This window comes from Salvia hispanica, chromosome 3 (assembly GCF_029641045.1).
Source record: "Salvia hispanica isolate PSC_SH4W2 chromosome 3, Shi_PSC_v1, whole genome shotgun sequence".
Taxonomy (NCBI): Eukaryota; Viridiplantae; Streptophyta; class Magnoliopsida; order Lamiales; family Lamiaceae; genus Salvia; species Salvia hispanica.
In genome coordinates this window covers 1,920,107-1,944,077 of record NC_142694.1, presented here as the reverse complement: position 1 = coordinate 1,944,077, position 23,971 = coordinate 1,920,107, and the positions used below count along the sequence as shown (strand labels likewise).

At 35.9% G+C, this 23,971-nt stretch overlaps 3 protein-coding genes and 1 long non-coding RNA gene across 15 annotated transcripts; 2 read left to right on the top strand and 2 right to left on the bottom strand.

Moving 5' to 3' along the window:
• Positions 1-103: 103 nt before the first annotated feature.
• On the bottom strand, positions 104-5,431 carry LOC148929907 (uncharacterized). 10 transcript variants are annotated; one of them, XR_016137013.1, is made up of 8 exons: positions 4,907-5,431; positions 3,665-4,821; positions 3,367-3,578; positions 1,527-3,279; positions 1,335-1,434; positions 795-856; positions 613-689; positions 104-348 (listed from the first exon to the last, which is right to left on the bottom strand). It is a non-coding gene; the product is annotated as an uncharacterized LOC148929907 (long non-coding RNA). The 10 variants fall into 10 exon arrangements; XR_016137006.1 differs by having other exon boundaries at positions 613-856; XR_016137011.1 differs by lacking the exon at positions 104-348 and having other exon boundaries at positions 570-689.
• A 4,346-nt stretch (positions 5,432-9,777) lies between these two features.
• LOC148929906 (chromatin assembly factor 1 subunit FAS1-like) lies at positions 9,778-14,927 on the top strand. 3 transcript variants are annotated; one of them, XM_089069433.1, is made up of 12 exons: positions 9,778-10,418; positions 11,322-11,421; positions 11,666-11,813; positions 11,898-12,021; positions 12,202-12,572; positions 12,656-12,973; positions 13,068-13,149; positions 13,224-13,361; positions 13,542-13,955; positions 14,037-14,174; positions 14,312-14,357; positions 14,452-14,927. In XM_089069433.1, the coding sequence occupies exons 1-12, from the start codon at positions 10,197-10,199 to the stop codon at positions 14,619-14,621; spliced, it is 2,271 nt and encodes a 756-aa protein (XP_088925559.1). In that variant the 5' UTR covers positions 9,778-10,196; the 3' UTR covers positions 14,622-14,927. The 3 variants fall into 3 exon arrangements, with proteins under 3 accessions (XP_088925559.1, XP_088925558.1, XP_088925557.1); XM_089069432.1 differs by having other exon boundaries at positions 9,778-10,442; XM_089069431.1 differs by having other exon boundaries at positions 9,778-10,694.
• A 1,750-nt stretch (positions 14,928-16,677) lies between these two features.
• On the top strand, positions 16,678-20,377 carry LOC148929905 (stearoyl-[acyl-carrier-protein] 9-desaturase, chloroplastic). The gene is made up of 4 exons (XM_089069434.1): positions 16,678-16,825; positions 16,947-17,101; positions 18,987-19,491; positions 19,696-20,377. Exons 2-4 carry the CDS (start codon positions 16,995-16,997, stop codon positions 20,254-20,256), a joined length of 1,173 nt encoding a protein of 390 aa, XP_088925560.1. The 5' UTR covers positions 16,678-16,825; positions 16,947-16,994; the 3' UTR covers positions 20,257-20,377.
• Positions 20,378-21,146: 769 nt separating this feature from the next.
• LOC148929904 (uncharacterized) lies at positions 21,147-21,951 on the bottom strand. Its single transcript, XM_089067697.1, has one exon. It carries the CDS (start codon positions 21,835-21,837, stop codon positions 21,265-21,267), a length of 573 nt encoding a protein of 190 aa, XP_088923823.1. The 5' UTR covers positions 21,838-21,951; the 3' UTR covers positions 21,147-21,264.
• Between the last annotated feature and the right edge of the window lie 2,020 nt (positions 21,952-23,971).

Here is a 23,971-nt window from a genome sequence, read left to right as displayed (position 1 = left end):
GCTTCACATATCCCTCACATATCCTCTGATTTCATCCCAAAAAGCAAACACTCAAATGCACTTAAGTAGTTGAGTTTCCACACAAGCATGTGTGAGTTGGATTTTTTGTTTTATTGATTATGTTAATTTCATCAAGAGAATTTATTCTATTGGTTTCCCCATAGGCTATATTTTCATATGATAAACTTAACCTAGTGAAAAATCTCAAGGAAGGGTAACAGACACTATAGTTCATTACTGCTTGCAAAAGCAACTTATCGTGTTCCAAACTCTCCCTCCTATCAATCCTGGATAGCGGGATATGATATCGTCTTTGAAAACACTAGAGCCATCAGATAACACCTTTACCTGTAAACCAAAATATATAAGTACTATACTAAAACAAAGATCAAACTTGTTCCAGCACATTTAACATGAGCTTGCAATTTCCCTCAGGGAAATTGTTTCTAGAGGTTATCCACCTAATTGTTTCTAAGTATAAACTAGCTAACACATGCAGTAGATAGAAGCATTCTTCCCCTCCATCTCCAACAAAATAAGGCAGATCAACTATATGTTTTAGTGAATACTGGAACTTAAAACAAGTAATTATTTCCAAGATACAAAACTTACTTTGTCCCTGATGAGAGATAGTGTTCCTATTCTGACGAGTACATTCTCTATTTTTAGTCCCTCTTTGGGTACATTGTCTGCAGCCAACAAATATTGTGTAGTAGTTGATCGTATTTGGACCTAGAAACTTTTTCACAGGCAGATATAAGCTGAGAAGACTTATAAAGCAATCAATCAATTGCCTGAAAATGTAGGGGAGTCGTTCATCTCTTCACATATGTGGTGCAAGAAAAGTCTCCCGTAACTGCATAACAGAAAATACAAAATAAAAGCCCATGTATAACTCGGAATTATGTTTTGCCACGAAGATTGATAATCATTACTTGAAGTAGCTTCGCTCCCTGTAGTAGTCCCTTTTGGATAATAACAATATTATAAAATGTATGCTTTGTGTGATGTTATTTAGAATTTTTAAAGATAAACTTCAGGCAATGTTCGATACATGAGAATGTAGATGGTGGTCTGGTTATAAGAATTGCTAGTTCTCCAGCGGGATGGATATTTAACTACATGTGATTCTTTTTTTCTGAAAAACCTAGGACTAAGTCAGGAAGGTTCTAAAAAACTTTTCGTTCAGATCACATAGTCAAAAGAAGGGTGGGTAAGTCAGGACAATTTGTTAGTCAGAAATAGTATAGCTATAGAAAATTGGCAACTTTGTACATGATCAGAAGTCTAAGTATGTTCTATAAATTGAAAAGGCATAAATTCTGAGTTCATACTTCCGAGGAGATGTGGAGCTAACATCTTATGAAGCCTAGATATCTGTTCCTCCTGATTGATATCCTTGAACTCCTCCTGGAAATCCTCTAAGCTTGCAAACTAAAAAGGATTTTTTATATCAAATCAGAAAATTAGGTCTGTAACATGTCTTGATTAAAAAGGATTATTAAACTTATGGTTTGAGCACTAACCTTCCCAGCATCAAGGAAATGCATGAGCATGAAAAGCTCATCTAAGTTGTTCTGCAATGCATGAGTTCAACAATTATCAGACGGAAAAGAAAATTTAAATTGCTTAAACTAGAACTAGTTAAATGCATGCTTCGTGCAATGTTATCTACAGATTTTTTGTTAAGATAGACTTAAGGCAATATTCAATACATGATAGTGCATGATTATCAAAATTGCAAATACCATGGTGGTAGTGCTGGCATGATCAATGGCGTCTAACACACCAGTAAAGAATAGTTGAGCTGCAATACAGCATACGTGCAACGTTGCTTGTGCAGGCTTTTACATTCAACTAGTCTGTATAGATGTGGATTAAAATTTATAGTAGATCAAGTGTGATAATATCCTTCCCGCAAGGAGGACTCAATTCTCAAAAACCATAAATATAGACAATTATTAAGGTGTAGGAAATGTATACAATCATCTAAAACTTCTTCAGTCCAGTTTAGAGCATTGTTGGTTCTCCAGTAAGATGTCAAGTGATCTAAGTGAATAACGAATAATCTTGAATGGAAAAGGGGCTTATCAAATACTTAACAACATGTGATCAAGTACATGTCAAGTGAATGTTTAACATTTGCCTAACCACCACCATCTTCTCATAAAACTGACTACATAGACTTCATTGTTATCTCTGGTTGTTTATCTGCTTATTTAACCAAACACTGAGTAGATATATAACAACATAATCAGATTCATCAACAATAACTTTCTTTATAGTATTGCACCAGCACAACTATAGCATCACTCAGAGTTGTGATGTTTGTTAGAATAGAAAAGAGGTGTGTAAAACAATAGACACGGTTTTCTATTTCAAAAAAAACTCACTTTAGGTGCATAAATATCTATAGTCATGATTAGGGCAGGTAATTCGGTCATCGGTTAGTCGGTTAACCGATGATCGAACCGATTACCGTGTTTCTCGGTTAACCGATAACCGAAAATTTCGGTGATCGGTTAGTTTCGGTTCCAAAAGCAAGGCGTCTATCAGTTATCGGTTCGGTTCCGGAACCGATCGGTTAGAACCGATGAGAACCGACTCCTCATTCCCAGCGACGCAGCACATTCATACACAAGTTGTCTCAAATACATAAGCACATTTTGAGTAAGCAATTATTCTTTCTTGTGAGTGTCTCAAATTTGAGTAATCAAATATTAGTTCTCAAATTATTCTTATTTGCTCTTACATTCCAGAAATGTATGAATGAACAGAGCAGTTTGTTGTTAATGCCAAGTGTTTATGTTAATGCCAAGTGTTTATGTTACTTGCTTTTGAAAGAGCAAGTGTTTATCAGAATTTAGATTTTCCAGCTCCATTCCTCACAGCAAAAATCATGAAATGAGGAAGAACAGGGGTGCCGATGTATTATTTGGCAGTAACATATTTAGTTTTCATTGATTTTGTTACTTTGCATAATATTTTTTTTTTAATTCGGTTTCGGTTCGGTTCCGATTAACCGAACCGACCCTATTCGGTTAGGAACCGAACCGATACCAATTCGGTTTCGGTTCCGGTGCTCCGATTTCGGTTACTGTTCATCTCGGTTAACCGTATTGTCGGTTCGGTTACCGAATTACCTGCCCTAGTCATGATGGAATCAGACTACCTGAGAGGTGCGCCAGTGAGCAGGACACGATGTCTGGTGGAGTATTGTTTCAACATAGAAAACAGTTTGGAGTCCTTGTTTTTGAGTCTATGGCCTTCATCAACAATCTACAAAGAGGTAAAGAGCATACTTTTAAAGAAAGTATGAGATGGGATCATAACCAATCAGCATTAATGGATATATGATCATCTCACCATGCATTCCCTCTTTATGGGCTTCAGAGATGTTGAATCCATATTGATCATTTCATAGGACGTCAGAAGCACATCAAATTTTATTTGATCGTGTCTGCTTTCAAGGCAGATTGACCACTTTTCCTCTTTTTGTTCTTCTTGTGATTTTTGGGATAGTAAAATTCGTATTCTCTTATCACTGCACTTGCCCGGGAAGTGCCAACATACATCACCTGCAAAAGTTAACTTTTGATTAGCTACATCACAAACTAATCTGATGCAATCTGTTACTTCCCAACCAAAAATCACAAATACTTACTACATTCATATGAGACTGAGGAGCAACCACAAGATGAGGAGAAGATATATTCTCCTTATAAAAAGAGAAGCTAAGAAGGCATGCAATCATGGATACTGTAAAAATGATTAGTGCTGAACTCTGCTTCAAGAAGAAATTAAGAGGAATAGTGAGCTGAATGAAAGTCAAACAGCGAGTAAATTAAGCATGCCAAGTCCCATTTCATCAGCAAGTATCACATGGGTCTGTTTGGACCAAGCAAAACGTAAGAAATTAAACCCTTCAAGCTGATACGGGTGTAAAGAACCTTGGTTTCGATCACAGAGTCAGAAGAAGGGTTAGTTATGAATTAGCGTTAACCAAACACCCAACTGAACGAAAAGCATCATGTACCTCCAGAGAGAAAATCAGGGCTGCTCCATAAAACGCTGAAAACCTTTCTGTTTATTCTTTACTTCTGTGGCATCATGAAGGCTGCTCTTCTGTTTTCCTGCAGATACCTTTTGAGACTGTCTTCTGTCATAGTTCTCAATTTCACCAAGGATGGATGCAATATCAGATTCCAGTTCCCATGAGCATTCATCATATGGAAGCTCCTTCCACTTCACAAGATATTCTTTCCCATTTTCACCTTCCCTGGCATTTCAGAATATTCTGCAGCACATGGCATTATAAAAATGAAACAACTATAACTAAAACATGTTAGTAACAGAAGTTACAGAAGGAGCAACCAATAGATGTATGGACAGTACATGTTACTCATTTTATAAAACGCTCCAATTAATTTCATGAGAGAAACTCCTCTTCTCAGAAAACATAAACAAATCAATAACTTCCAGTAGTTTCCCACGCAAGTTCACTTTTACAAAAGAACATTCAATGATGCAACAAAGGATGCTACCCGCTTAGAAGCCACCATGGCGGTATATCCTAATCCACTATCTAGCACTTCTTCACTACTGGCTACGTTATGAGACATTCTGTTCTGTACAACATGAAGCTAATAATCTCTTGCCACATTATTATGCCTTGTTACATACACTACATCCTACCTCAAAAATACAAAGTATTGATATTAGAAAACAAAATCTTGGTAAATTCTTTGCATTGAAACCTATCTATGCGAACTTGTCTTTCGGATCCACCAACTTTCCCATCAATCTCTCATAAGTCCATTTCTGAAAAATATGAACAATGAATTAAAAGAACTTTCCAATACATTCGAAGGTATTAAGCTTATAGAGTTGCTTCCATGGCACATACCCTGTAGTTACAGTAATCATCTAAGTCCAACACATGCTGGAATTGAGAATATATCAGAACTCTGTGACCACCCTCTTTGAGATTTAACATCATCTTGTCCAATAGTAGCAATTTACCAGAGGATTCTAACAATTGAATGGGATAATAATGTGAGACGACCAAAATGCAAGAGATCTACGCTTAAAAAAAACATGATATTCATCCAATAAAACAAGAGAAAACCAGAGTGAAAAGCTGCCAGTGATGCAGAAATGTTTCACCCCCAATAAAAAAAAAACACATTTTTTAATGGTATCTTCTTCCTGAAATCACCCCTCCTCCGATCCAATCGGATCGGATCGAACCCGCACCAAGCTGGACATTTCTGCACCAACGATCGGTAAAAACGCAAGGGTTTCTGAGCTCAATTGGAAATTGGGGGTGAAAGAAAAAATAAAGTTGCCCTAATTTCATGAAAGAAAGACATGGTGTTATTCCTGCGGTCTGAATATCTAATGGTAAAACGAAACAAGGTGAGTATTTACGTAAGTAGTAATTCCAGCTGTCTGAAATATTTCCATACATAATAATTTTGTCAATTAAATTAGAAAATGTGGTAAGAGTAAGACCCATTCAGATCCAACCCAAGCAATTGTATTTGTTGAAGCCCAATAAGAAAAATGCGTAGCTTGCATTAAATAATTTTCCATAACAGTCCTATACATTTTTTATACTTTCTTTTCTTCTACTACAAAAAATAGTACTCCAATTTTCTCTTTTTTAAAAGGTGGATCGGTTCATTATCTACTAACAACACTCCAATTTTTTTTTCAATAATAAATTTTTCCTTGTCATTTTTATTTTTCGGTGTATAATGGCACTAATTAATACTACTCCTTATAATCATTGTTGTGTTGTGTGTCATTCATATGAGCTTATGGGCCTATAAGGAATCATATGGGTCGTTGACAGCCCAGCCACAGACCCATTCGGGATCAAGACTAGTCTCATATAGATGTCATCAAAGTTGAGATGGTGTATTATGTTATGATTCATTACACAATTAAGTATAACTGGTTGCAACGTATTCCCCGCTGAGTTTGCTTGTATACTCACACCCCATTATTTAATGTCTTTCAGGTTAAGGAATCAGTGACGAGGCAGCGGTCAACGTGGTCCACGATGAAGCCAAATTTTGGGGATCATGGGTAAAGGTGAATAGTTTTGACATTAATTATTTGAATTCGTGTGATCGATAATGGTGATTATTACGTGAGTTGTGATCCAGAGATATATCTTTTGATAAAATTGTGCATTTGGTGGATATGATTCGGACAAGCAAATAATTTTATTTTGGGTCTGTTTACAAGATGAAGTATATTTACTACTCCATTCAGATAAGCTTTTGTTGTAAATACATTTTTGCGTATTTGTGTGCGATGATGGGATTTGTTTTAGATGAAGTAGTATCTTTTTAAGTAGTGTTAAGAGACAATGTTTTATTTAACACCTAAAATAAAATATCAATGATGATTTCTCTTTTGAGTTTACAAAATTTCTCCCATTTTTTTATGTATATATTTATTTCCATTCAATTCTAAATTTTTTAAAACATAAGAAATTAGAATTTAAGCATTTTGGCAGCGGCTACTTTAATTTGATCCTTTTGATAGGAAACTGACATAAATTATTAGGGTGGGTCACAAAATTGCTCTACTTAATAAATTAATCGGTAGATTTACCTTATTGCGCTTTTTTGGAATTGAGATGCGTTGAAATTTGAATTAGTAAATTCACTGCATTCTTATCGATTCGGAAACGGAATTTTGAGTTTGAAATTGCATTATTATATCTTACATATTGGATTTGTTCAATTTAATAAAGTAACTGAGATATCAAGATTTCAAACATTATTATAGAAAAACGTATTTTAAACATAAAGTAACAAATGTTAGGCAACAACTTAATATACATATCACACGAAAATATTGAGCATCAAATAAAAATTAATGCAAAATCACAAATTCTAAACAAACAGGTCAAATTAAAAGTAACAAAGTCCATGAAACGAGGAAACCTTAACAAAAAAAAGTGAGTGTGTTACATAAATTAACAGTGAACTCTTAAAATGAAAAATGTTGAGCTGAGCATGGGAAAGAAATCCAAACCTCCAATTCCCACTGTGGCGGCACCATGGACCAAACTGCCGGATGATTTGACGACGAATATCCTGCAAAGGCTGCACACTGAAGAGATACTGACGAGCGTGCAGAAAGTGTGTAGTAATTGGTGGAGAGTCTGCAAAATTCCAACCATGTGGCGCGTGATTGATGTGGATTATGGACGTTGCACGAACCGCGACCAATTTGGGAACATTTGCCGTCACGCAGTGGATCGTAGCGAGGGACAATTGGTCGAGCTCAAGCTCTCCGGTGTTTATGTCCATGGCTTGCTAAACTACGTAGCCCAACGGTATAATTCTTCCATTCACTATCGTTTGGTTGTTTTGACAATTTTATAGCGTGATAAGTAAAGATTGAATATGATTTGTGTAGTTATAAAACACATACTATTGACTTTTACATAGCATTAATTGAAGGAGCTTTAATTCTTATGAAAGAAATAAAAGGTGTGTTGTACATAATATAAATATGAAGGTTAGATTAATTTTGTTAGAAGGAGTGGTTGTGAACAGTTTGAGTATTACTCCCTCTGTCCCGGATAATTCGGATCACTTTGACCTGACACGGATTTTAAGAATTGTAATGAAAAGTGGATTGAAAAAGTTAATGGATGTGGGTCTTACCTTTATATATTAGTTTTATAATAAAATATGAGTAGGATGAGTTAGTGGAATATGAGGTCCACTACCAAAAATGGTAAAAGTTAAATGAGACAAATTATGTGGGACGGACCGAAATGGAAAACTGGGACGAATTATCTGGGACGGAGAGAGTACTATGAAACCGAGTAATAAACACTATCTTATTTTTTGTTTTAGAACCTCTAACTTGACATTGTTTATGTTTTACTCTTAATAGATCAAGTCATCTTCGCCGCCTTACACTTTTAGAGTACGACATAATGCCTTTTAACCATGAGTATGATACACTTGGTTTTACCAAGGAAATAAAAGATCTCCCACAATTGGAAGAGTTGCACCTTTACTTGAACCATACACTTGATCAATCCACGCATGTTGAAGCCATTGGCATCTCTTGTCCTATGTTGAAATCATTTACATACTCTTGTTGGTTTGACACTATGGAATTTTCACAATTTGCTGAAGCAATCGGAAATCACATGCCTAATCTGCAACACCTCCGACTTTTTGTGAGTAACATTATGAAAATTAATGGACTAGAATCGATTCTTGATGGCTGCCCCCGACTCGAATCACTTGTGCTCCCGCAACACTGCAGTCTTGATCTACAAGGGAGTCTAGGCAAAAGATGCTGCCACCAAATTAAAGATCTATGGTTCCATCCTAATTCTTTTGGTATTTGTTTTAGCTCTAGATACAATGAGTTTGTTAGATGGTGCTATGGCTTCAAGGTGCTATATTGCAAAACTAGTGAGCCAATCCCACAGGATACAATTTTTGAGATTGTTTTGCAAGGGAAATCAACTAAGCTGGTGACATTTAAATTTTAATAAAATTAAAATTGTATGGATTTGTTTGCTATACTTTTAATCTCATGAATCTATCAGCTTTATGGATTTCCATCTACTTAAAATTTCCAAAAAGTCATTATTCTCAAGGATCAGTATAAATGTATGTGCATCATTCGCCGATTAGAGACAATGTTTTGAATAGGCTAAATTCTCTGTTTATAGGAGGGATTTGGTTTGCAAGACTGTATTTCAGGATTATATACGTAGTGTGTTTGGTTTATGAGATTCAACCTCACCACTCAATCCTATATGGATGATTATGGAATATTTAGTCATAGCTTACCCCTTCCAACTAAAATAATATCACAACTCAATCCTAGATTATATTTTCGTACTAATTTATCTAGGAAATCGAACGCCACTATAGTAAATTGAGTATGCATTATTTCATTTTTAGTAGGTCCCACAAAAAATATACACTTTCTAATTTTAGAGTATTCATCGGCTCAAGTATGATAAAGTTTCGATCTTATGCATTCAGTTGATATATTGGCTAAATTATTTGATTAGAGTAAATAGTGGATGCTACAAGTGTTTTTTTTTAATACCTAATTGGTAAAGTATGAGAGAATAAAGGGGGTGAAGTAGGAAAGAAAAAGATAGAAAGTGGTAAAATAAGTAAGAAAAAGAGAAAATGTATATAAAATAGGAGAGAGATCGATGAAAAATGTAATAAATTGAGAGAAAATTTCCATTTTTTCGTAAGAGAATACTAATTTCTTCTTCTCATAACAAATTAAATTACTACTATAACCCTATTATTTCATCCATTTCATATTAAGAGTTGCAATTGCCATAAATTTTAAGAGTTAGTTGAATGTGGGACCCATTTTTTTAATATTGGTTTTGTAATAAAATGTGAGTGGATTGAGTTAGTGGAATGTAAGATCTACTTACTATTTATGGTAAAAATGAAGTGTGACTCATAATTGGGAACGGACCGAAATGGAAAAGTGTGACTCTTAATCGTGGACTGAGAGACTATAAAATAAGTTGACGAAGAAAAAGTGGAATGCTAGTTCTATTTATAATCAATTTTTTAATTAATATTTTGATTTTATAAAAATAGTGTCACTCACATGCGAATTAAGTGTCTATCTCATTAAAGTAACATCACAACTGAAATGAGTGTTATAGAACAACCAATTTGCAGTTATTAATCATTTATTTTAATAAAAGGTAAATATTGAAATAGAAAAATAAAATTGCCATGCTTTGGAATCTTTGTGAGTTCAAAAATGGCGGACAGCAAAATTTTAGGCGGCAAACAGAGAATTATTCCGCCAAAACTAAGCGGGAAGCCAGCAAATCCACACGCACAAAACCCAAATTCTCACTGCAAAATCGATTCACCGTGAGAGAAATCGTGTTGCTCTTTCATTCCACTCGAATCTCAGATTTGGTTCCGAGTTTAATTCAGCTGATTTTCACTGATTGCGGTCTTCAAAATCTCACAGAAAGTGAATCACTCGTTTGTATTGCTTAATTCAGTTTCTCGACGCTTGATTCGAGAGGTTTTATGTAGTTTTTGCCTTATTTTTGGCCCAAATTTGAAAAAGTTCGAGATCTCCTTGTGTATCTTTTGAGTGTGTTTTTGTTCTTGGTTGAGAAAAAGGCTAATTCATTGAATCTAGCGATGGCGGGAGCTGAGCCGATGAAAATCGACCCTGCGGTGGATGAAATGAAGCGGAAATCGGACGGTTCGGACCAGAAGAAGAGGCCACAGAAGAGGAAAAGGTTGGAGCCATGCTTGTACGCTGTGAGCCCGGGTGAGAAACAGGCGAAAATCGACGCATTGCGCGGTGAAATCAATAGTCTTGTTAGATTTGGTAAAGATTTAGCGTTTAGAAGCAGAGATGTATTGCTCGGAAATGTGGAGAAAGTAGGGTTTTCTGCTGCTTCTCTGAATAGTGTGATTGCGTGTTTAATGGAGGAGAGCGATCTTCCGTTGTCGATACTCGTGGATGAAATATCTGAGAAAGTTAAGGGTAGGATTGGAAATGGCGACACTGTTACTAGAGCTAGTGTGAAGAGTAGTGTGCTTATGATTGGGCAGAGATTGTGTTATGGTGTGGCTAGTGCAGATGCAGATCTTTTAGAGGATGAGGCGGAGCATGCTCTTTGGTTTTGGGAGGTATAATTTTGATAAAATGTTGATTTTGATTTTGTGATTAAGTAGTATTGCAGTATCTTGTATGTAACCTTTGGTGTTGATTGACTTGTTGCATCACATTGTATTTTTACTATTTCTAGTTTTGCATTTGATGAGTTATGTTGGTTCTTGATCTTGCTCCTTGTGATCATAGGTCTGTCTATGTCTTCAATCTTGTTCAATCTACTATACCTGTTAGGATTGAAGTACCAAAGAAATTGGAATTCATGTTTCTTCCATCAGAACCGTCCAAGTCATGGTTTCCAAGAATTTTTGTATCAATAGAAGTCTAATGCAGTGCATTGTTGATTAGGTCTTACATGCTTAGCTGATTATTTGTTAGCTCGTTGTTTAGTTTAGGTGTTCCCTTTGAACTGGATACTATGTTTAGGATGAATTGTGCTTCCTGTCTCTGAAACAACCCTTTTGAAATGCAGAGGTTTAGCTCATTTTAATAGACATTAATCTTGTACACACACCTTCTAATATCTGCATACCAATAGCTATGTGCCACTCTATATGTGTTTCCTTCTTGTTTACAGTATTATGTTCCTCCTTCGGCGTATATACAGATTTTTTATACTTATTGCATATTTTGTTCTATTACAGACTAGAGACTTGAAACTGATCCCAAAATCAGAGCGTGCATCAGTGAAAGTTCGCCGTACTTGCCGCAAAAAGATTCAGGAGAGAATTGCAGCTGTTACAGGTAGAATGTGTATTATGGTACTTGGATATTGTATTATACTAAATACTTGTTGAGTGGCTAGCTGTGGCTGGTTGGCTCATTCTTTATACAACTATCCTTGTTTAGCAATTCTGTTATTCTTTCACTAGATTAACATTTTCAACCATTTTTTGTTCTATGATCTCAAAGCTTTGTGGGAGAGGCATCTTATTAGCAGGTCTATTTTTGAGGTTTGCTCATTACAAATAAATTTGATTTTTGTCAGCAATGATTAGTGCCCTTGAAAAGTCAGAGGACCATCCAAATCGCCCACAGGATTTGGCAAAAGCTTCGGAAAAGATTGGTAAAGTTCTAAATGAGACTGATATTCGGATGTTAATGCAGAACTTGTCACAGAAAAATGCTGCTGAAATGTAAGTATTTTTTGGGAGTGCTTTTTACTACAACAATTCCTTTTGTAAGATGGCCTATGGTCTTATTATAATTTGATGGTGAAGGGCTGAGAAAGAAGTCAAGAAAGATGAAAAGATGTTAATCAAGCAAATGGAGAAGGACAAACAAGAAATGGAAAAAGCAAAGAAGAAGAGAGAGAGGGAACTTCAGAAGGAAATGTTGCAGAATGTACATGTTATTGCAATTATTTTGTTGTTTACTTTCTCGAGTTATTGGCCTGGTCTTCTTTTTAAAATGGATTGATATTAGATGGTGGTAACATCAAGAAGATTATTGCATGAGCTAATTACTTTTTGGAACCTTAGTTTCTTTCTTATAAGTCTATTTTTAATTAAAATCACCCTGCAGGAAAAAGAACAGAAGCGCTTGCGAGAAGAGGCAGAGAAGGAGGAAAGGCGCCGTGAGAAAGAAGAAAATGACATGCAGAAACAGCTGCGAAGGCAACAAGAGGAGGCAGAGAAAGATAAAAAGCGCAAGGCCAAAGAAGAAGCTGAACTGAAAAAGCAACTTGCCGTTCAGAAACAAGCATCAATGATGGAGCAGTTTCTTAAAAGAAAGAAATCTACTTCTTCTTCTCAAAATGACAGTTCTTCAAACAAAGCCACCACCACATCTATGCCATCTCCAAACTTGGTTGAATGGGAATCTGAAACAGTTACAGAAAATATGGACTCTGTTTTGGTTGGAAATGCTGAAGTTGAGGCCAAAGATATCTGGAAGTAGGGCCCTTTCCCTTTTCCACAATATATAGTTCCAATCTATAATGTGCTAAATCTCAATGCCATATTGTGTTCTATTGCAGATCCCACTTGAATTCTTGGCGCCGCATTGGAAGCTCTATTCGTTCAAAGAAAGTTAGCTGGGGCATGCGTCAGAAGCCTAAGACTGAGCTGGTCAAGGAACTTAAGCTTACTACTAACACTGAAATGCCTAGTGACGAGGTCCAAGTTGAAGAGAAGAATGTGAATGAATCAACTGACCTCAATGTCCATGGAATACAGTCTCAGATTACGATAGACAGGCCTCTTTCTCAATGTCAAAAGAGAAAACGCAGTAAGCAGCTATTGCAGTTTGATAAGAGCCACAGACCTGCATTTTATGGTGTTTGGCCCAAAAAAAGGTAAACTAATTGAAGCTTGCCACTCTGTACCAACCTACAATGGGTTCTTGCTACAAATATTTTCTATCTGATTCTAAGTTTTATGTTTCTCTAGTCAAGCAATTGGAGGGCGCCGCCCTTTCGCGAAGGATCCAGATATAGACTATGAGATTGACAGCGATGAGGAGTGGGAAGAGGTATACTAGGCTACTAGCTAATGTAGTTCAAGTATTGTCATTAAGATTTTCTCATCTGAACTTTGACCAAGCAGGAAGAACCTGGTGAAAGCCTATCGGACTGTGAGAAGGATGAGGAGGATGAAAGTATGGAGGAGCAGCAAAAGGTTGATGATGAAGATGAAAGTGAAGATGGGTTTTTTGTTCCTGATGGTTATCTCTCAGAAAGTGAGGTGAGCTATAATTTCTGATGGCCTATGTTTTTGTTTTCTAGATTATTTCTATATTTATCTATTCGAAAAGAACTACTGGAAATTATACAAAAGTGGATGGGGGATTTGAGGTTTGCTTGCAGTTTTCTCCATCTTCCTTTCTCTCTTTTTTCTTGAAGCTTATCACATTGTGGGTTGCAGGGGGTACAGACAGATGAGATGGAATGTGATGAACTAGTTGAGGAAGTGAGAGATCATCCTGACACCAAAGAGCAAGTACAGAGTGAAGAATTTTGCTCTCTGCTCCGACAGCAGAAGTATTTGAATAATATGACAGAGCACGCGCTTAAAAAGAATCAGCCCTTGATCGTATTGAACCTCATGCATGAAAAGACCACATTGTCACCAGCTGAAGAGCTGTCTGGTTCAGAGAAACTTGAAAAAATGTGCTTGCAAGCTCTTTGTATCCGTCCTTTGTTTGATTTCCCAGCAATGGATATATCAATTCATAACAATGAGGTAGATGAGGATTTAGAAGCTTTACCAAACAAATCAAGTTCAACACCTTCTTCAACCGCTGCTGCTGCTATACCTGATTCGGACTTACCTCAGATTGTAAGTTTTTTGTTTTCCTCATTGAATTATTCATGGTGTATATACTCTATAGAAACTATATTTAAAGTTTTATATTTGCAGATTTCCATCATCAATTCGTGTTCACATGGCATTGCAAAACTATCCGACGCTCTACATAATACGTTCCCGGCTTTCTCAAAGTCTCTACTGAGAAAAAAAGTCCGCGAAATATCAGAGTTCTCAGAAAATCGTTGGCAGGTCATTAGCCTCATATTCTTCGGCTTATTCAAACATGGCTTACAAACACTCATGATTTTTTTGTGAATTTTGATGGTGAGTTACAAAAAAATTGGTAGATCTTATGCTCTAACATGTATAATATGATGATGCTTCAGGTCAAGAAAGAAATCTTGAACAAGTTTGGCATATCTATATCACCAGGTATCATGTGGTTAACCTCCTTCACTTAGCCTTTAGTCTCTAATTAAAGTCCATTCCTTTATTTACACTAAAACATGCTCTTTTATATATGCAGAAAGGAAGTCTCTCAAGGCAAAGAGCATAGCCTCATTCTTCTCAAAAAGATGCTTGCCTCCATCTAAGAATACCACTATGAATGTGAGCCCGACGTTGCCTCAGCCGCCACAGAAACATGCGGCAGCTATTGCCACCTCAGAGCAAGACAGCTTGAACGAGCAACGGTGAATGGGAACAGAGTATTTCTTTCTTCTGCTTTTGCCCATTGTATGTGTAAATTAGGCAGTGATCATCTTTCTGTGTTTGGTGGCAGTTTTTGCTTTTTGAAAGTGAACCATGTGCTAGAAATAGTGTAGAGCAGGTATGCATAGTGATGATGCTCATGGTTTCAACACTGCCGGTTCTGGTTTTAACTGCTTGTTCGGTTAAAACTGAGCACCGATAGGTATGCATAGGGATTGTTTGGGAGGATAGAAAATGAATTGAGTTGAGTTTAATAATACTCTAGTATACTATATCGTTTTTGGAGTTCAATTTTCTTGTTATTCTTTGAGTTTGTGATCTTGTTAAACATTTTGCAAAATGTTCATATGTAAACAAATTCTCATTTTACCTATATATATTTATAGAGAAAATATAACTAAACCTTCAACACAATCGAACATGAGCACGAAAGCAGTTGCTATGCATCAAAATCTGAGATATGATAGTTTAGTTTATAGTATACAGTAACTGGTCCCATATTAGTACTATATAATATATTCCCTCCGTCCCGCTTTCCCATTGACTTTTCTGCACTCGTTTTGTAAAAATGATAATAAATAGTTAAAGTAGAGAAATAATAAAGTAAAAAAGAGAATAATGTAGATAAGACTCTTTTCTATATTATTCTTTTTTTATTTTATTATTTTTTTACTTTAACTATTTATTATCGTTTTTATGAAACGATTTATATACGAATGACATATAAATCTGTATCTGACTAATTGATGTAATCCAAATCTTTTAAATGGATAAGCCCAAATCAAACACGTAACAAGTTGCAATCCACACACCAAAATTATTTATGTATAGTACTCAATCAATTTATAAGTTGGGTGACAAATAGATGTAATCCAAATAATTAAAATTTAAATTGACCCCAAACCAAACATGGAATTTCTTAAATTCTACATTACAAGCCTCAATTTATTATTTTTGTCTGATTTTTATTAAAATATTCATTTCATTTTTAATATTTTTGAGTTATACTTTCCACTAACTCATTCAACTTATATTTTATTATAAAATTAATATATAAAAGTATGATTCATATTTTACTAATTTCTCTATCATATTCAGTAAAGTACAATTTCTTAAAGCCAATGCAAGGTAAAAAAAAAAATGAGACTTCTAATAGGTTCAAATCGAATGGAGTACACACCAAAGATACTACTTTATTATTTATTCATAGAAATAAATATGAATACCCATCTAACAAACCATTAGGTTATTAATAATGCTTAACTAGGAAGGTAAGATGTTTTTCTTTTCAATTAATAGGTTATTAATAAAGTGTAACTAGGAAGGTAAGACGTCTTCTTTTCAATTAATAGGTTCACATTTATATTTGAGGTATTTTCTTTTCATTACCGATACTACTCCCTCCATCCGTGAAATGTTGTTCAGTTTTATCATTTTTGTTCGTCCGCAAAATGTTGTCCAATTTGTTTTTATTTTTAACCATTTTTTATAAATGAATCACATTTTCAACTAACCCATTACACTCACATTCTATTATAAAAATAATATATAAATATAAAAGTTACATTCCACTAACTTTTCTTCATATTTCTTAAAATCCGTGTCAAGTCAAACTTGAACAACATTTGTCGAAGGGGAGTATAAAATTGGCTCTAAAATTCAATCTACTCGTGCACAATGTGTATTGAAGTCACACCTACTTCCTGATTTTGTGACACAATAAATATATGTTCGTACATGGTACAATACATGTTCCATTTATATGGTGAAACTATGGATTAATAGCTAATTTATAGCTTATTTAAACCCTATTTAACCTTTTCATTTATAGTAGTACTACTATTTATTTATTTTTTCTATACTACTAAAACTTATTATTACTAATATTTTTTTATTTTATAATTTCCATTAATTAATATAAAGCTCAACTTATCTAGTTTATCGATAACTTTAAAAACTGAATAAAAAATAGATTAATTTGATTTTAATATTAACCCATTTTAAATAGAAGTCTCAGTCTCAACTGACTTAGTTTTCAACATCACGGGTGGAAAGGTACAATACCAACAAAGCGCGGTTCGTGCATCAGGGAGTTGTACCTTGGCGAAGAACACTCCAATTTAGCGAAAACATAGGTAGCATCGCCTTGGTCGGTGGCAACTGGCAGCCATCGCCATAAATTGAGCTGCGTAAGCTTTCTTTCTTCTGATTTCTGCCTCTCTTTTAGCGGTGTCTCTCTCTCTCTCCATTCCATTCTGCTTACACTCGCTCTGAGCTTTTGATTTTTGCGTAAAACCCCCAATCAATCAGTGATTGAAATCTAGAGATTCGTCTGATTCCGCCGGAATATAGTTGGAAATGGCGATGAAACTAAGCGTTACGCCGATGAAGATGCCTAATTTCCCCGGTTTGCAGCCTAGATCTCACAGGGTTTCTATGGCTTCCACCATTCATTCTCCCTCAGTGTAAGCTTTCCTAATTTTATTTTGTGATTCGTTGCGTGTGTGTGGTTTGATTTGATGCGATGAGTGGTTTTAGAGGCATGTGAGGTCAATAAATTGAAATGGCGAATTTACACTTGTATGTGATTTGTATATATGTTCTTCATTTTTCACTGCTTTTTAGTCGTATATTGATCTGGATTTGTTGTATTCCTAATGAGTTGCATGTGGATAGTGATAAACTGTTGTTTTCTTTTGAGGAGTCGGATTCCCCTTTTTCTGCAATTTTTGTAATTTTAGGTATGAGTAATTCATTTCAGATATCAGTCGCTATTTCAGTTGATGATTTGTCTTTTTTTTTTTTCTTCTTTCTTTTCTTCATAAATACATCCGATTTTATGCAGCAGATTATCTTGATTGGGCCTGCCATTAAGATTGATGCTTGCTCTGTATCTTGTTCTTCATAAGATACATCCAATTTGACACATACTTTCCTCTCTTTCTCTCTGAGGTTGATACTTTGGCATTTTTTTAATTCTTGTGGTAGGGCCAGGTTCCAGTTGATTTTGTTGTTATGCACACTTGATCCTTTGGTTGTCTTTTTTTGACTTGCCAGCAAATCTTGATGCTACTGATTAGGTCTTAAGCACAAGTATCTTACTTTTTTTATTAGTATGTAATTTTCTACTATATCATGCTCAATTGATGTCTCTTTCCTTTCTTTTGGCTTTTATGAGTTCTAGCTGACAGTGATTTCATTTTTAAATGCCGGTTTGGTCGGCAGTCAACATATGTTTATCACAATTCAGCTTATTAAACATACTGAGGTGGAAGGGTGTCGTTATATGAATTATGATTTTCTGGGACACTTTCGAATCACATTTACGTTTCACTATCACAAATGCTGTTTACATGTATGAGACATACTGTTCCATCTCACATGGAAATGTGGTACAGAAATTGAGTTGAAGTGCATGTATAGAAGTGTTGGTCACAATTCGGCTTATAAAACACACTGATGGGGAAGAGTGTCGTTATATGATTTTTTGGGACGATTTTGAATCACATCTATGTTTCACTATCACTAATGCTCGTTACATGTATGAAAAATGCTCTACCGTGTCTCATTAAAATGTGATATAGAAATGGAGTTGAAGTGCATGTATAAAGTGTTGGGGTGGTATTATGTACTTAGTTGGTAATAACTAGGTGGAATAGGTTGGTGTGTAAGAGATGCCTAATTTCTTCCTGCATCTTTCTTCTAAGCTCTCGTTCTATTCCTTCCTACTGCACTAGTATACTAAATTTCTTTCTTGACTTCGTTGTTTATTTTATTTCTTTTTATAGCTATGCATAAGCTGGTGGTTGGTACTCCTACAACATTTCCTGTCTCTCTTGATTGATACACTTGTGCAATCTTATTTTCTCATCTTCCCACATTAATTTTACTCAAAAAGAAAAGTATGATGCCTGCGAGGATGACAACTTAGTATGCTGAATGAAGCATTATGCATCAAACTGTCCTGCAGGCTGCAACTATCACTTCCTGTTTGTTTTAGTTTTGACTTTTACTACACTAAGGTGTGATCTGGGAACTGCCTATATGATCTATATATGATGTGTTCATCGCTTTGGACATGCGGACATATAAAAGTCCATTGACACTGTTGGTTTACATTTGTTGTTGGACTCGCCCCACATATGCGAATTCGTGAGTTTTGTTGTCACCAAAATGGAAAAACCTTGCATTTGTATTTTGAAACAAATTGAAAGCCATAATTTTTTTTTTGCACTTTGTGTGAAGAACATGATACCTGTATTTGATGAACTCATTGGAATTTTGTGATTTATTCAGTTATTCTATTGCTCTGCTTTTATTTACTCTGACAGTTTCATTCTTTGCAAGCAGAGATGCTGGAAAAGCTAAAAAGCCTTTTACCCCCCCTCGTGAGGTTCGAGTCCAAGTCACCCACCCATTGCCACCGGAGAAGCGTGAGATCTTCAATTCGTTGCAAGATTGGGCTGAAGAGAACATCCTGGTACTCCTGAAGCCTGTTGAGAAGTGTTGGCAGCCAAATGATTTTCTTCCGGACCCATCTTCGGAGGGCTTTGAAGAAGAGGTCAGAGAACTTAGGAAGCGAACCAAGGAACTCCCTGATGACTATTTTGTCGTGTTGGTCGGGGATATGATCACAGAGGAAGCTCTTCCAACGTATCAGACTATGCTCAACACTCTAGATGGAGTGCGAGACGAGACTGGTGCCAGCCTCACTCCTTGGGCTATCTGGACGAGGGCGTGGACTGCTGAAGAGAATAGGCACGGCGACCTTCTTAACAAATATCTTTATCTTTCTGGACGCGTTGACATGAGGCAAATCGAGAAAACCATACAGTACCTGATCGGCTCAGGCATGGTAAGACTGCTCCACTTTCGTTTACCCACACCCACTCACACTCGGTTTCTTGTTTAAGACAGTATGAGGCGATGATCTGAATTCGAACACTAGAAAGCTTTAGTAGTATTACAAATTTGTCATTGAATATGAGCTTGAATATGGATATGTGACTCTTACTACTGTTGTGGTTTGAACTGTTTTCGTTTCGTTTATAACTTGCAGGATCCAGGCACAGACAAAAACCCCTACCTCGGATTCATCTACACCTCGTTCCAGGAGAGGGCAACCTTCGTTTCTCACGGAAACACAGCTCGGCTCGCCAAGGAACACGGCGACCTGAAGCTGGCTCAGATCTGTGGCATCATTGCCGCGGACGAGAAGCGGCACGAGATGGCCTACACCAAAATCACCGAGAAGCTGTTTGAGGTCGACCCGGACGGCACAGTGCTCGCACTCGCTGACATGATGAGGAAGAAGATCTCGATGCCTGCCCACTTGATGTACGACGGCGCAGACGACAACCTCTTCGAGCACTTCTCCTCCGTAGCACAGCGGCTCGGAGTCTACACCGCCAAGGACTACGCCGACATCTTGGAGTTCCTCGTCGCGAGGTGGGAGGTGGAGAAGATGACGGGGCTCTCCGGCGAGGGACGCAAGGCTCAAGATTACGTGTGCGGTTTGCCACCTCGGATTCGGAAGCTTGAAGAGAGGGCCCAAGCACGGGCGAAGAAGTCGGCCCCGGTGCCTTTCAGCTGGATCCACGGCCGAGAAGTGATGCTTTAAACTCTGTTTTTCTTAACTATGTGGTTTTTCTGTTTCTTCTCCGGCGTGGTTTGAACACACTAAGGTTGCTTTTGCTAGGCAAAAAGACTATTTAGCTTATCAATATATATTTGCTTGTTAATATTGTGTTACTGCAAAATTTAGGTATGCCCATTCATAATTAGTTTTAAAAACTAGCGAATTAAACATGAATTTTGTATATGTGCAATTGAAGAAAACTAGCGAATTTATAAGGGATAATTATAATCTACATGCAAAATGTTTCAATTGAGTACAAAATGTTTTAATTTAATAAATATCATATAAATAGTTTGATAGCGTTACAAATTAGTACAATTTAATGTAAAAATCACTAACACTATTACTTTTTCTTATTTTTCTCTAAAATTATATCCTAAAAAATATGATATTATTTCTCTAATGCATTGCCATATGGGCATTTTAACTTTCAGCTAATATTTGTAGCTAATTTTAGAGTCGAAAAGATGAAAAATAAGAAAAACTAACGATTAAAAGTTTTGCATATTCAGTGGAATCACCCCAATTTATAAACATTAAAAGTTTTGCATATTTAGTGGAATTTTGCAATAAGTCCCAATCACTTTTATTATAATTTCAGTGGAATTTTGAATATGTGGCCGATTTTCCCACATAAAGAGTTAAAATTAAGATTTATAGTAATTTGTTAGTTTTGAAAATTATAAGATTTAATGTTATGATTATGATCTAGTAATTCTGATTATAAGATTCAACTCGGAGAAGGTTAAAAATTAAGATTTATTTTCTTAGTTTTGAAAATTATAGTAAGATTGATCAAAAGGTATAATTTTAATGATAATTTTCCTAAAATTTAAATCAACAGAAAATGAAAAAGCAATAAACAATCAGAATTTTTAAAAATTAATTGAATATTGAATAATAATAGCATTACAGCGATAAAACTCCATCGCCAAACAATACACAAAAACAAATACGAAAATCAATTTTCCCCCAAATCAGCGGCGCATTTTAGACCTGAAACGGCCATGGATAGCTCTTCAAATCCTCATCATCCTGCACCTTCCCGCTCCTCGCCGCGTAACCGCCGTTTCCGCCCTTCCTCTCCACATAGGCGTAGTAATTGAGGAAAAACGCGAGCGTCAGCACCACCCACTCCAAGCAGAAGATCAGCACGCACAGTCCGCCGGCGAGCTTCAGTATCACGACGCCGTCCTCCTCCCTGACGTAGGACTTGAGGTGGCCGAGGAAGTCGGAGGGGCGGGTGAAGATGAGGACGGACGCGGATCCCTGGAAGATCGCGGTGAGGACCGTCGCCACCATGTGCGCGCCGTAGAATTTGCCGGCGGAGGAGCCGGCGGAGGCGCGGGAGGCGGCGGCGCAGCCGGAGACGGCGCCGCCGATGGTGACGACGTGGAGGAGGATGAAGAGGAAGCCGATCAGGGAGGGGAAGAGGCGGAGGGAGAGCGTGAGGAAGATGCAGCTGGAGGCGCCGCCGAGGAGGACGTAGTTGCTGAGGAGGAAGACCTTGTGCGTGTGCGGGTGGGAGCAGTCGCCGGAGGTGTCGATTGATAAGCCGCCCATTTCCGATCGATTGATTGAGAGAGAATTAGGTTTTTTTCAGAGAGAGAGAGTTTTTTCAGAGAGGGAGGGTTTGAGAGAGATGATTTGGGGGAAAGGGAGGAGGAGAGGTTTATATACAGATGGATAAGGATGGGGATTTGGGGTGCAACGGGAATATGACCGTTTGATTGAGGAAGAAATTGAATAGAGAAAGTGGGAGTGGGAGTGGGAGTGGGAGTGGGAGGTGTAACGGATAGTCTATTGATTTTAAAAAGCCATATTTCATTTTGATTATTAAAAAAATTGTTTTGTTTTATTTTATTTCTTGTTCTAGAAAGGTGAAATTGAAAAATGAATTGAACTTTGTTGTGTAACAAATAAGTAGGATAGTCATTGAAAATAAATGGTAGTACTACTTTTAACTAGGGGTGGGAATACGGATATTCGTGGATATACGATCCAAAAAAATCGGGTACTCAAACCCGAAAATCATCTAAATGTCTATCCAAAACCCGATCCGATATATTTTCGGGTACTCCAATACCCGCCCTGGGTATCCATACACGACGTATCGGGTACCCAAATACCCGAATCTTTACACGTGTTAATAACTAATAAAAAAATTCAAATTTTATATATTAATATAAACATAGAAATATTAAATTGACTAATATCTTTAATGTTGCATTTATTTTGTAGTGTAGATCTAAAAAAAATGGGTCACTTATTTTAAAGTATATGATTATATTTGTGGAGATTGGTTATGCAATATGTAAGTAAAAATTGGTCTCTAAAATCATGAACTTTGCTTAAAATTTGGTATTTCCCATGAACTTTGAAATTGGTATATAATATCACGAACTTTGCATTTTGTTGGTATTTCCCACGGCATGTTTATTGCTATATTTGACTAACTTACGAGGCTTTTTTATCATACTTGACACAATTAAATCAACGTAGTTTTCAACGTGACTTTTTATGCTACATGTTATGAACTTAAAAAGTGGTTTCAAATATTATAAAACATATCAAGGTTGCCTATATTAAATAAGATTTTGATGAAAATATCTTATTTGAGTGAGTTTGGGAAATACCAAACAAAATGCAAAGTTCGTGATATTATATACCAATTTCAAAGTTCATGGGAAATACCAAATTTTAGGCAAAGTTCATGATTTTAGACACCAATTACCCTAAGTAAAATAATAAAAGTTACACATTTAATTAAACAGTAAAAACAACCAATAATATCATTCAGAAGTCAAAATAATTAACTAAAATATAAAAACCATATGAGTTGATTATGCAATACGTAAAACTTGAGAGTTTGGAGAAGCCGTGACCTAGAGTAAGAGTGATTTACTTATTTAAATAAGTTTAGAGAAAGTTAATCAAGTAAGTTGTAATTAGTAAATAAATTAGCTAGCTCTTGAAGTCCAAAATGGCTAAACCTTATTTAAAAATTGCTTTAAATAGTAAATTGGATATTCGGGTAATATCCGATACCCATTCGAGTTATCCAATATCCGATTTATTTCATATTTCAATATCCAATCCCATAAAATTGGATATTGAGTATCCAATATCCGGCGGATATCAGATCAAGTACGGATAAACCCAATATCCGATATTCGTATTCCCACCCCTACTTTTAACACCCAACTTAGGATGTCTATTTTATCTTTATGTTCGTGATGCAGTCTCTAAATTTGTGATGTAGTATGTTTTAATTTGACATATATTCTAAGAAATTGCTTTATCTTATAATAAAAAATATAAAAAAAAACTAATAAAAAATATATAAAAAAAACTAATGGAATGTGAGTCTTATTTTATATACTATGTTTTATAATAAAATGCTCTTTCATAACAAGTTAGTGATGTATGTTGCCTATTTCCTGAAAATAGAAAAAATAAAGTATACCTTTATATGATTAAAATGACAAAAACGTGTCTAAGTATTTACGAATGTTTTCTTTTAAAACAACTAGCTTATTAATTTTAGAGTTAATTGCCTACATAATTTCGTTATTCTATGACTTTCAAAAATTGAATAAAAAATTATGAAAATTTAAAAATCTCAATTATCTCACTTGACATAAATTTTATTATTATTTTTTAATCAAGTTTTTGGGCTCAAAACAACGTTTTTTAA